This window comes from Panthera onca, chromosome C1 (assembly GCF_046562875.1).
Source record: "Panthera onca isolate mPanOnc1 chromosome C1, mPanOnc1 haplotype 2, whole genome shotgun sequence".
NCBI classification, from domain to species: Eukaryota; Metazoa; Chordata; class Mammalia; order Carnivora; family Felidae; genus Panthera; species Panthera onca.
The window spans coordinates 79,362,363-79,375,565 of record NC_138346.1 but is presented as its reverse complement, the minus strand read 5'-3'; the positions used below and the strand labels follow the sequence as shown (position 1 = coordinate 79,375,565).

General features: G+C 38.1%; 1 protein-coding gene across 5 annotated transcripts in view; it reads right to left on the bottom strand.

The window, feature by feature from the left end:
• CACNB4 (calcium voltage-gated channel auxiliary subunit beta 4) overlaps window positions 1–13,203 on the bottom strand; it is a 256,942-nt gene that overhangs the window by 21,014 nt on the left and 222,725 nt on the right. For all 5 annotated transcript variants that reach the window (XM_078451292.2, XM_078451293.2, XM_078451295.2 and 2 more), the window contains 3 exons: window positions 9,318–9,427; window positions 3,304–3,455; window positions 866–961 (listed from right to left, as the gene is read on the bottom strand). In XM_078451292.2, the coding sequence (XP_078307418.1) occupies window positions 866–961; window positions 3,304–3,455; window positions 9,318–9,427 (358 nt within the window). The remainder of the gene's footprint in view (window positions 1–865; window positions 962–3,303; window positions 3,456–9,317; window positions 9,428–13,203) is intronic.

Below are 13,203 nucleotides of genomic sequence, written 5' to 3'. Positions count from 1 at the left end.
TAACTAGTGTGGACTTGAACACAGGCAATTTGGCTCCACAGTCCATACTTTTTACAGCTATGCTGTATTGTCTCTCTAAACATCTGAATTAGATTTTATGCTTCCACAGAGCATAAATGATCCTTACACAAGTATATGAAAAAATCTAGTGAATCAAATCAGTAGGAAAGACAGTTATTTCCTTTAGACAAACACAGGCACAGAAGTAGTAAATCAGCTGAGCAGGAGTAGACACTGATCAGCCACTGGTGACCCATATGATAGCAGTTATGTCCCCCAACACCCAGCAAAATCTCTGCCATTTTCTTGGCTTCCAACTCAGCAGCTGTTTTCTGGCAATGGCACTAGGAGTAGAGTTGCTATAATACGGTTTTTCATTTTTCTTAACCCTGACTTCTTTATCTGCTATAACCACAGGGCTCTTCTTGTTCCCATAAATTCTCAACCTTCAAGGTCCTATCTTTTCTGCCTACTGGAACTTCCTGGCAGAAAAGTTAAAGAAAAGTCAAATCAGTATGTTTTATTTTTCTTCTCTGTTCATAAAAGTGCCGGCATGACTGGATTAAGTAGTTTGCTGAGTGTTTGCGAGGTAATCAAGGTAGCAGGCAAGGACATCAGACGCTGAACACTAGGTTTAGTTCTTACTACATGGCAGACACCCCCCGTTTCTGGATGCCTGAATGTAGCCAACATGACAGCAGCAGTTTGTTTGAAAAATACCTTAATGTTTACGACAACATGTCATTGCCATCATTCTAGAACAAAAATGGCAATGGTAACACGAAAACAAACAACAACAACAACAAAACCACCACTCTCTCCTGTCTAGGCAAGAATGATTATGACTAAACACAATGGTACTTACTGGGGGGCATTGTGCAAGTTTATCAGCTGCCACCAGTTGAACATTTAAGTGTTTACTTTGGGACTTTCCTCTAGATTTAATCAACCGCTGTAAAACCTGATAGAAGAAGACATAAATCAACAAGTTAAAAGAAAACTAAAAAAAAAAGACAAGATCTTTTAAATAGTCTGTTTAAGCCCTGAGTATTAATAGAGAAGAAATACAATATGAAAAACTATATATATATATAAACTCTGTAATGACATCACCCACTTACACTGGCTCTCAGTTATAGTGGATTTGATAGGTTCATCCTATTCTCGCTCCGTGTGAGGCCTTGGTAGGATCTTGAGTTCCCGCCCTAGATTTTACCCAGAGAGTTCAAAGAGAGCCCTGCAAAAGTGGAGGAACTGATCTGTACCAGGTCATTTATATCCATATTCAGTTGAGTAATATTTTAGTTCACTATCTCAATGTCAGATAAATATCAGTCACTTATATATTTGGTTCTTTTGGTCACTGATAATTATTAAGGTGTTCCAGTTTAACTTTACATTAATAAGAATGATTTTATGATAGAAATCTAGGCAAAACATTTGCACTGGCATATTGCTACATATAAACCAGTGAATATCTGTTCTATAAATGCTATAACCGCATTTGCCATATACTCCCCTCTCCCTTACTTTTTTAAGCTGAAACAGGGTCCTTCCCCCAAAACAGTACTAGTCAGTGAGGCTCTATGATAACTCAGTGCATATATCCATAGGTACCCCTGTTCCTACACTTAATGACCCCATGGTGACTGGAGCAGGGGTGATGGAGGTTGAAATCTATTCTACTGCAGTGAAGGATGCTTGAATCTCCTTCAGTTCTGGGCCAAATAGACCTCCAGGTGGTCAAGGCAATTTCAATCCATTCTAATGGTTTTCCAAAGGCCCAGGTTTGGTCAGGATTCCCAAATCCATCCTGTGCAGAACCAGTGCCCAGAGAGATGGAAAGCTGAGGGGTTGGGGAAGGGCACAGCTTCTCTAGACATTCTCCACCTGTGAGAGATGACTGGTTGGAAGCTGAATTGGCATTTTAGCACTAAACTGCACTCTTGGAGGCATTGAAAATAAACTAATTATTAAGCTTGTACCTCTCTAGAATATCTATTTCACATTACTTATTACAATATCATCTACCTTTGCAGCATAAAGACACATGGCAGATATCCCACTGTGTTTAATCACAGCGTATCTTATTCCTTAAAGAAGCCAACCTAAGCATATATATACACACATCAATTACTTTTCCATAATAGATTCTATACAGTAATGTTTGACTCTATACACGATAAATGTAGATTCCTTTCTTGAATTACATACTCTCTCAACTGGGGAGAGAAGATAGGTGTTACAAGAATCAATACTACTCAAGACATTTACTAGGACAGAACATAAGTCTCTGAAAAGCCATACTTTACTTTTCCTCACCTTTCTTAATCTTTTGTTTCTATTTTGCTCTTGCATAACTGCCCAGTTGGGGAACCACAACAGACAGGGAACTTCTTTAAAACAATGGCTATTCTTTATTTGCTATCTTAGGATTTCTAGAAGCTGTACAGACTACAGGAATTAAAAACCGCCCATTAAAAAGGGCCTCAAATGTGGAGAAACGGGAACCCTCTTGCACTGTTGTGGGAATGCAAACTGGTACAGCCACTCTGGAAAACAGTGTGGAGGTTCCTCAAAAAATTAAAAATAGACCTACCCTATGACCCAGCAGTAGCACTGCTAGGAATTTACCCAAGGGATACAGGAGTACTGATCCATAGGGGCAACTTGTACCCCAATGTTTATAGCAACACTCTCAACAATAGCCAAATTGTGGAAAAAGCCTAAATGTCCATCAACTGATGAATGGATAAAGAAATTGTGGTTTATATACACAATGGAGTACCACATGACAATGAGAAAGAATGAAATATGGCCCTTTGTAGCAACATGGATGGAACTGGAGAGTGTGATGCTAAGTGAAATAAGCCATACAAAGACAGATACCATATGTTTTCACTCTTATGTGGATCCTGAGAAACTTAACAGAAACCCATGGGGGAAGGGAAGGGAAAAAAAAAAAGAGGTTAGAGTGGGAGAGAGCCAAAGCATAAGAGACTCTTAAAAACTGAGAACTAAATGACGGTTGATGGGGGGTGGGAGGGCGGGGAGGGTAGGTGATGGGTATTGAAGAGGGAATCTTTTGGGATGAGCACTGGGTGTTGTATGGAAACCAATTTGACAATAAATTTCATATATTAAAATAAATAAATAAATAAATAAATAAATAAATAAAATTTAAAAAAATAAAAAGGACCTCAGTAAGATACTCTCCTTACTCATGAACAAAAAAAGCACAGAGCAAAGACTATTTCAAAAGAAATGAGCTTCTAATTCTTAAGGCAGAAATGAGGTAATTACCTTTGGAGATGAAACTTTAACATGAACAATAATTGGCGCTAAAGAAGTCTTTATAAGTTGTGCTGGGTGATTGATGGTGTCTGCGTCAAGAACAACCAGTTGCAAAGATCTTGCCAACTCAAAGATTCTTTCAATTTCACTTTGCACTTCCGCTAAAAGGAGAAATAATAAACAACAGGACACGGTTATTTTTATTAATTAGTTCTTATATGTAAAACCATTTAAAACCATTTGGATGTTTGTCTATATTGCACAACAGAACATTCTGAATGTCATGCTTCTGTTAACTTAAGATCTTTCCTAAAGAGAGAGAGATGGGTTGAGTTTTTCATAAAACCAAAAAATTGGTGAAAAAAAATTGAGATGGCTCTCTTGACTCACTTCTTACACTTGCCCTGATATTCAGCTACTTATATAGCTATGTTGTTTTTGATTATTGCTTTGTTCCAAAGAACTTTTACTTTAGCTATAAAAGCTGAAACCACAATTAGGAAAGAATTGAAATACACGCAGAGCAACATTGCATAGAAAGCAAATTATACTGAAATATTCCAGCTAAGCAAGAATTTATATATTGATATTTTGTGAATATGTTTTTAAAAAAAATCCCACAATTCATCTGTTTTGACTGATGTGCACATTTTTGTATCCAGGGTTAAATGTTCTGGGTCTACACTTAACGTTAACAAACTGCTATGCTTTAATTCAAGTATTAGGGCCAGTACACTTGTTCTAAGGCATAATCTTCAGCATTAAAAAGAAAAACAACTAAGGCCAATTATATTATAAATGCTGCAATGCCTTGAGAATGCAAATCTATTCAATTGGTTGAAACAGCCAAGTGACTGAAATCTCTGTGTGAATCTGGTCGAATAAAAAAATCTAGTTATTTGTCTGAAGTACTCTAGCTATTTTTTTAAAAAAAATTTTTTAACGTTTATTTATTTTTGAGACAGAGAGAGACAGAGCATGAACAGGGGAGGGGCAGAGAGAGAGGGAGACACAGAATCTGAAACAGGCTCCAGGCTCTGAGCTGTCAGCACAGAGCCCGACGTGGGGCTCGAACTCACGGATCGTGAGATTGTGACCTGAGCCAAAGTCGGCCGCTTAACCGACTGAGCCACCCAGGCGCCCCACTCTAGCTATTTTTAAAGCAAAGCAGATTACCTATAAAAACATAATACGTCTTTCTAAAACATAAAAAACTTTTTCACATATGTTTTATAAATCATCTGACTTATTGGGTCATGTCTAAAGTCTGAATTAGACTACTTAATTTTCAGAGAGATGATCTTATTTTGCTTTTTACTTGTTTTTATTTTTGGCCTATTTATTACAGGCATGACCCAGCAATGTTGTAATCTCATTTAAATTACACAGAGCAAACAAGTTACCTAATTTAAATAACTTCAAAGATGGCCTAAGTAAGAGGTGATGTTGCTCTAAAAATAACTCTAGAAGAGTTTCTACCACAATGTCGTGATTTGTTTTGCTTATCCAGTATACATTCAAGTTCATGTCACCCACCACAAGCCAAAACCTGCCATAACCAAACATACGGACAAGGTGTGTGGGATCATGGATGTTCAAGACTATCATGTAACTCTAATTTGGGGGGCTTTGCATAATAGCATAAAATTCTGACTTCCCACCAAATCACTGATGTTTAATGCATGATTTGTATTAGAAATATGAATTTAGAGAGTCAACATAGCAATCATTGTTCATATTATCCAATTTCAATGTCTGAAAGATGTCATGTTACTTTGAACTGTGACTAGCTCTCAAGGTATCTATGTAAAGAATATGGACAATTAGGCTTATTTGCAAAATTCTTCTGAAGTCACCTAGTACATTTGTCAATAATAAATAACATACCCGTCCCTTTTTTCTCACATGTCAAAAACACTTTTTAAAAAAAGAGATCTTTCTTATGAGAGAAGTTCAGAAAATAAATTTTATTTTTATTGTAGTAGATTTCAGCCTCAGGCTGTTGGGGTGTGTTCTCCATTTGTTGTTGTCATTAAATTGACACTGGTTTAAGGTAACTCCTGGCCAGGACTGTTATAGAACAAGTCTGCATTGTTTTAAGTTTCAAATCTGAATACAACATTCTCTCAAGTAGCAAAATGGCAGTGAGGCAAACTGGACTGCTCTGGTATAAAGAACCCTTGAGACACACTGTGTAAATAACTCAGAAATGCCTGGGCCTTATTTACTCTACACCAGCAATGAGATAAGTGTGGTTTTTGACCTGTGCGGAGGGCAAGCACATCCACAGCTTAGGCAACACAAAACTCTTAGGCAATGGCATTCCAGCACAAGTGGAGAGGTGCTCAGGCAAGCAAGCCAGGAGGCTGCAGACGGCCACACTATATACTAGAGTGGGTCCCTATGTGGATAATAGGTATATAGAATTCAATACCTAAACTGTCTGAGAAAGAGAATGGCATATGTATCTACATAGCTCATTTTCTTAAAAACTTGGAGCAAGCCCAGCAATCCTGACTTTCCATGCTGATTCTCAGAAGGTTCCAAAGTTTCACCATGATCTTACTACAGACAAATGGGGCTCTGAGAAATTTGGACTATGATGCTGGAGGGACCTCAATGAACACTTCTATAACTTGACCACGACTGATCTAGATCCACCTCTCTCTAGCATCTCTGACACCTGTGATCTTTCTTATATCCAAATGCTTAAACTACTTCAATGGCTCCTTTGGGTTCAAAACAACATTGCCCAAAGTGAATACCCTGGAACACTAATCCCATAAGATATCCTAAGGGGAAAAAGAGATTTTTTTTTTTTTTTTGCAGGCTATAATAATTTCTTTTGGAATTTCAAACATGTATTACCCTTTGTATCTTAATGGCTCTTCGAAGTCTTGCAGTAAAGAAATCTGCCAATTGTTTAATCCAAATTTCCAAATTTATCTGACTGAGGAAAATGTTTGGATGTAACAACTATTAGTATCTTTTAGAACCCACATTTCATAGAATCTACCTTGGAGGAGGTTTCTTTAGCAAGGCATACTAGAGCCCTAACATACTAGCCTCAGCCTACTTTTTCAGCCTCTTTCCCTGTTGCTCTCAAACCATGCCACCCACTCTCTTTTTTTAAGTATGCTGTGCACAAACTATTTGTTTATCACCTACACAGTGTTTTTTACATGTTGATGCCTTTGGACATTCTTGTCTTCCATGAAGAACCAGCTCAAATATAACTTCTTCGAACTCTTCTCTTTCACCTCTTACCCCTACCCTTCTTTCTTTATACCCCTAGCTTTTTGTTCATAAATCTATTATCAGACAGTATTTTAACCACCTGTCCCTTCTTTCTGTTGGCTTATAGGTAAGACACTTTGTCTTTAGTTATGTTTGTACTTACTAAGTCTGGCATAATTTGTGGCATATAACAATAACCATGTGATGGGGAAATCTACAAATGTGCATTAACAAGCAGGCAAATGGACATAAGTGGCTCACATAGGGATTATCATAATAGATTTCCATTAAATTAATTCCAATGGCTATAGGTATATGAATTTACAAAGCAAAGGAAAAAACCAGTGAACTGACACTGCCTTGTTTCTTCATCAATATTTACACTAGCTCCACTCCACTGACTGAAACAGGTGACTAGATTACACAGAATGACTTCAAAGAATGTCCATGAAACCCTTGGCTGGTATAGATGGTGAGAGTCAGGCAACCTCACTTATGCATCTAAGTGTTTTTTAGCCTCTCATTATTTATCAGAAGAAGAAGTAATTAAAAGTCAAAGGCACTTTGTGGAGTGAGGAGAGTGGAAGAGGGAAGAACAGACAACAGATGCTTGTTCGAGAAATCTTCAGTCTAACTTTTCCAAAGAAGACATCCAGATGGCCAACAGACACACGAAAAGATGCTCAACATCACTCATCATCAGGGAAACACAAATCAAAGCCACACTGAGATATCACTTCACACCGGTTAGAGTAGCTGAAATGAGCAAATCAGAAAACAACAAATGCTGGTGAGGATGTGGAGAAAAGGGAACCTTCTTGCACTGCTGGTGAGAGTGCAAACTGGTGCAGCTGCTCTGGAAAACAGTGTGGAGGTTCCTCAAAAAATTAAATATAGAACTACCCTATGACCCAGCGATAGCACTACTAGGAATTTACCCAAAGGATATATATATATAGGAGTGCTGACACATAGGGGCACTTGTACCCCAATGTTTTTAGCAGTACTTTCAACAATAGCCAAATAATGGAAAGAGCCTAAATGTCCATCAACTGCTGAATGCATAAAGAAGATGTGGTTTATATATACAATGGAATACTACTTGGCAATGGGAAGGAATGAAATCATGCTATTTGCAGCAACGTGGATGGAACTGGAAGGTATTATGCTGAGTGAAATAAGTCAGTCAGAAAAGGACAGATATCATATGTTTTCACTCATATGTGGATCTTGAGAAACTTAACAGAAGACCACATGGGAAGGGAAGGGGGAAAAATAGTTACAAACAGAGAGGGAGGGAGGCAAACCACAAGAGACTCTTAAATACAGAGAACAAACTGAGGGTGGATGGGGGAGGGTGGCAGCCCAGGGGAAACCCAGGGGAAAATGGGTGATGGGCATAGAGAAGGGCACTTGTTGGGATGAGCACTGGGTGTTGTATGTAAGCCAATGTGACAATAAATTATATTCATAAAAAAAAAAAGAAATCTTCAGTCTAATTTGGCATCCTTGTCTCTCACAGTATTTAACTTTAGTCACCTAATCTGATTCATCATCATCAACTCTTCCATTGTTACCACCTCAAGGTCAAAATTACTGTCTCTTTAAGAGTGTTTCACTCAGCATGTGAGGGATCTAAATACAAAACTAAGGAAAGAACCACTGATGTCCAAGCTCCTGCCTTCACAAGAACAAACAACTATTCATTTGGTATGTTTAACATTCTTTTTATAAAGCAACCATGCAGCAGACATTTATTGAACAATTACCATGTGCCAATCCCATGCTAGGAATATACAGGTGATACTTTGTAGCCTCTTTGCAATCTGTACAATTCTTGGTGCAGGGTCAAGGTATAGCCTTCAATGAATTCTTGAAGGGACGTTTAGGCATGCAAGCGATCTTGGAATTTTTTTGTTTTCTATTATCATCTCAGTAGTTAAAGAAAATATAGTGACAGAGAAGACCCTTAACTTTCCCACTCTGCCCATGAGGGAGGAGGTAGCAAAACAAACTGCCCTCAGAATGTGAATGCAAAAGAGACTCCTAGAAAGTTGTAAGTGGACTGCACCACTCTTGGAAATCATAGAAACCACAAACAGGCTTTTGAGATGAATGTCGTGATTGCCCAGCAGTGTGGACTTGTTTCTGTGGATGGTAATTCCATCTTCCACAGCCCTGCTCATAACATGGTGTTATGTAGCTAACAATATAAGGTGTTCTTCCATTTTCCATCATGGTGAATTTCATAATTCTTTCTAACTAGTGCTCCAGGAAAGACACATTTAAACTCCCTACATGTTATTAATGCTCATTGCTATTTCCACTTAAAGATGTGACTGTTCTGGATACTACCAGCTAGCAGCAGAAGCTATACTAAGACACCGTTAGCTAGCTTTCTTCTAAAGATCTGAGAAAGTTGAACATCTCATTTCTTTTCATGTCAGCTGCGACTCAGGTATGGCATATCATTAGCATCACTGAGAAACTTGGGCAGAGTAGAGATGGGTGCTTTCACGTGGTTAGGCAGTAGCAGACCAGGGGAGCCCAATGAGGGTTCTTCCCACCAGACTACGGATTAACTGATTGACTAGAGCTGAGACAGAGGAGGCTCTGGCTGTTGAAGGAGTCTGCTCCCTTCTTTTCCATGAGAGCATTCTCTTCAGTTAATCAGCACTTCCCCATTCAGAATGGGGAGAAGACTGGAAAAGACATTCACAAATGAAACATGTGTCATCCCACTCCAAAAACACAGCTTGGAGAAGTACCATATTTGAACATCTTACCTAAGCTGGACCGAGTGTTCGAACGTTCAATTATTGCTCGCTTGCTGGGATTATTTAGGACAGACCTCTTAGCAAGAGAAATGTCAGCTGTCACTCTTGTTATTGATATCCTATGAATAGGAACACAGAACAGAACAAGCCAGTAGAAATGTTATGGGGCTCTCAAGTGATTTATAACCACAGTATTTAGTAACCACTTTACATACTGCATTGCAACCACGGTATAATAAACATCGCCACAAGTATTTTAAATAGGCTTTGGCTAGTATTAAAAATATAAGTCAGGTATAATGGAGGAAGGTTCTGGCTATTTAACCAAAACAAAAAGCAAACCTGTGGTTAAAAACAAAGCTCTTCCTCCACTACTGTCTAGCTTGTCAAATTCTCTTTATAACGCACACCACACCAGGAGGGAATCAAAATATGTGAATAAACATGCTCTTTCTAGGAAGCATCAATACAATTTCCCTACAATTCACAGTTGATTTGCTCTTGAATAAGACCTTCAGGAACTACAAATGTTCTGCCCAGGCATATCAACCAGAGGGGAAAACCCTGTTCATTTTCATCAACACTCAACCAGTTGGTAGTGATGTTGTATTCCTGATGCCTAACAGTTAATTCATGATACAAGAAGCATCTCTCCACGAGCCCAAAGGAATGTTTCATTTCGAAGAATATGGAAAATATGACTTCTATTCTGCCTGCACAAGATCCGTCAGCATATTTGCTTAGGACTTTGAATGCATAAAGTGGAAAGACATAAGACACTATAGTTGAGGGCAATGTGAGGATTGCGCCAGGATTTTGGCAAGTCAGAAAGTTTCCTGCAGTTACACAAGAGAAGAATAAAGCTAAGAAGTTGCAGATGAACAAAGAGAGGAGTCCATATGCATATGATTTATCAAATAAGAATCTCTGGAATTTACAGCCTTAAAATTCTTTATTTTAAACCGTGACTGATGAATTTCAGGTTATTATCTACCTGTAGAATGCAAAGCTTGCCTCTCTAAGCCAGTTACTGCCACCATGGACCTTTCCCCATTCTCATTTTCAGAGCTTTGGCAGAGTTCTGGAATGGAGACAAGAGAGTAGTGCCCCTTCCTTTTTTGCTCAGTGCACCCATTTGCCTTCATTTTTATATTCCTTTGGCGACTGGTGCAGGGAAGAGGTAGAGTTGATATCAATTACTGAGTCATAGTTTTGGTATACTATCAGCACTCTCAGGAGACTCTTCACCTGACTTCAGTGACCCAAAGCCTTAAGGAAAATTTAAAGTATTCCTTGTCACAAATGGTTCTTTAAAGCTATACATGCTATCTAAAAGTTCTGATACCATTTTAACGCAAAGCACCTTCTTGTGTCATTGTATTGTATTTACATGCTGTAGATGGTCAGTGAGTTTTAAATTCTTAATGTTTTTAGAATTTTTAGTCACTAATAAATTATTGGAGTCATCTTCATATTATCTTGTACAGAAACCAAGAGTTTTGTGAAATACCTCTGGGCCACCGAGAACACCAAGGGGAGGCTGAGTTGGCAGACCTCCAGCTTTCCTACCTTCCATGTCAGGCAAACGCCTCTGCATTTCTGTTTTCTACATTGGGGCTTTATATATGATTTCCTTGTAAAAAGCTGCCCAACTGCTAAAAGACATTGGAAAACACTGGTCAAGTACAACTGCTTCATTTTACCAAGAAAACTGAGACACAGAGAGGAAGTTCCACATGATTAGTTAGAGACTAAGAAGACCTGAAACACAGGCCCCCAAGCACCAGGCCAATCCTTAGTCACCTGAGTGATGATAAGTCTCACAGAGCTTCAGTTTTCTTCTCCAGCAACCCCACATCCCCAGATGTAAGCCAAATCATCAAGTGCAGATGCAATCGATCTTGGCCATGTGCAGAGAAGTGGTCAGGACTTTAGTGAGCTTAAATTCAAGGGAACCCCATGTCTGAGTCTGCATTACTCAGTTGGCTTTTGCAACTTGAAGTATGAAATCTCATAGGCATCCTGTGTTCACAGCTTCTTTAATTTACAGAATAGAGATTGCTCATTTATTTTTGTGTGTTTGTTTGTTTGTTGTTTTAAGGACAGAGTTGTTGGTTAGAAACATACAGTCAAGTTCCAGAGCAATTCAAATACATGACTGGAGACGAATGGGTTAAATTAGGAATAGAATTCAACTTTCTAAAATAAAGACTTTTGAAGGGCCCAAAAAGTCTATTCTGCTTATGGGAGATCAAAATTTGTAGTTCTATACAAGCCAAATAGTGAGTCTTGGTTCTTAAAATTTGAAAGGATTACCACCATACCATCACATATAGAGTTTTATAAGTTTTTACAAGTTTTACAAAAAAGCAAGCAAACAAACAAAACAGTAAGACACACACACATCTGCTTCATATATTCTCCAAACAGAAAAAGGTATGGACAATACAGGGTTCTTTTTCTTGTTTTATTTGTCACCAAAATACCAGCGAACTTGTTAATACAAGTTATTTCTTTTTAAAATTTTTTAATGTTTATTTTATTTTATTTTATATTTTTTGAGATAGAGACAGAGCATGAGGATGGGAGGGGCAGACGGAGGTGGAGACACAGAATCTGAAGCAGGCGCCAGGCTCTGAGCTATCATCACAGAGCCTGATGCGGGGCTCAAACCCACAAACCGTGAGATCATGACTTGAGCCGAAATGGAAAGCTTAACTGACTGAGCCACCCAGGCACCCCAATACAAGTTATTTCTTAATAAAAGTACACATGCATGCATGAAGGAGCTCAGGACAAGATAGACACAGCCCCAGAAACCCTTCAGTAAGACAAAGCAGAGTTTTCTGTTTTCTACTGCAAAGATGCTTACTATTATCAAAATAAAAAACCAAACCCAAACTTCTTTTTTGTAAAAGACTCTCCAGAAATATAATTGAATACTTCTAGTTTATATACTTTTTTTAGTTTTATATACTTAAAAAATATTTTATATACTATATATTTTTATATTTTTATATACTAGTTATATATTTTTATTACTTTTTTTAACTTAAAAAAATGCCCTTTCCACTTCTTTTCTTGCTGTACTCATTCCCTCCAGTACTTCCACGCATCTTGTTTGATGTATGTTTTTACGAAGTTCCCTAGGAAACTTTTCTGTGACATAGTGTTAGTAGTTACTGGCTGGTCGATTAATGCTAACAGAAGTTCAGCTCCTCAGCAAACTGGGTTTAGTAGCAAATGTCACTGAAAACTAGCAAAAATTGTTCTCTAACTCTAGCAAATCTGAACCCTACCTGTTCTTTATTTCTGTTTTCGAATTCATCAGAATTGCCCCAATCTATCATGACCTATGAGTATTAGTTTTTTGAGAAAAGATATTACTTTCAGTTATAACATATCCATTCAAAAATAATTGTTATTTCCATATTGGTTCAGAATGGCTATAAGGTCCTTCTATGTTCTATCTTTGCTACATCTAATATGCAACACTGTTAGTACATTAATTAAAAAAAAATAACTCCTAGTATTCATAGAGAAGAGTATTCCAAAGAACAGAACAGTGCACTGTCAAGAGAATTGGGATGGAGGGCCTACATAGACCTGAGTATTCTTCCTGGATCTTGCTCTTGCTGGTTGTGTGACCATGGACAAGTCAGATTAGCATCAGAATCCTAATCAACAAAATGGTGATACTGGTCAAAATAGCTAAAATTAACAACTCAGGAAACAACGGATGTTGGTGAGGATGTGGAGAAAGAGGATCTCTTTTGCACTGCTGGTGGGAATGCAAACTGGTGCAGACACTCTGGAAACAGTGTGGAGATTCCTCAAAAAATTAAAAATAGAACTACCCTATGACCCAGCAATAGTACTACTAGGAATTTATTCA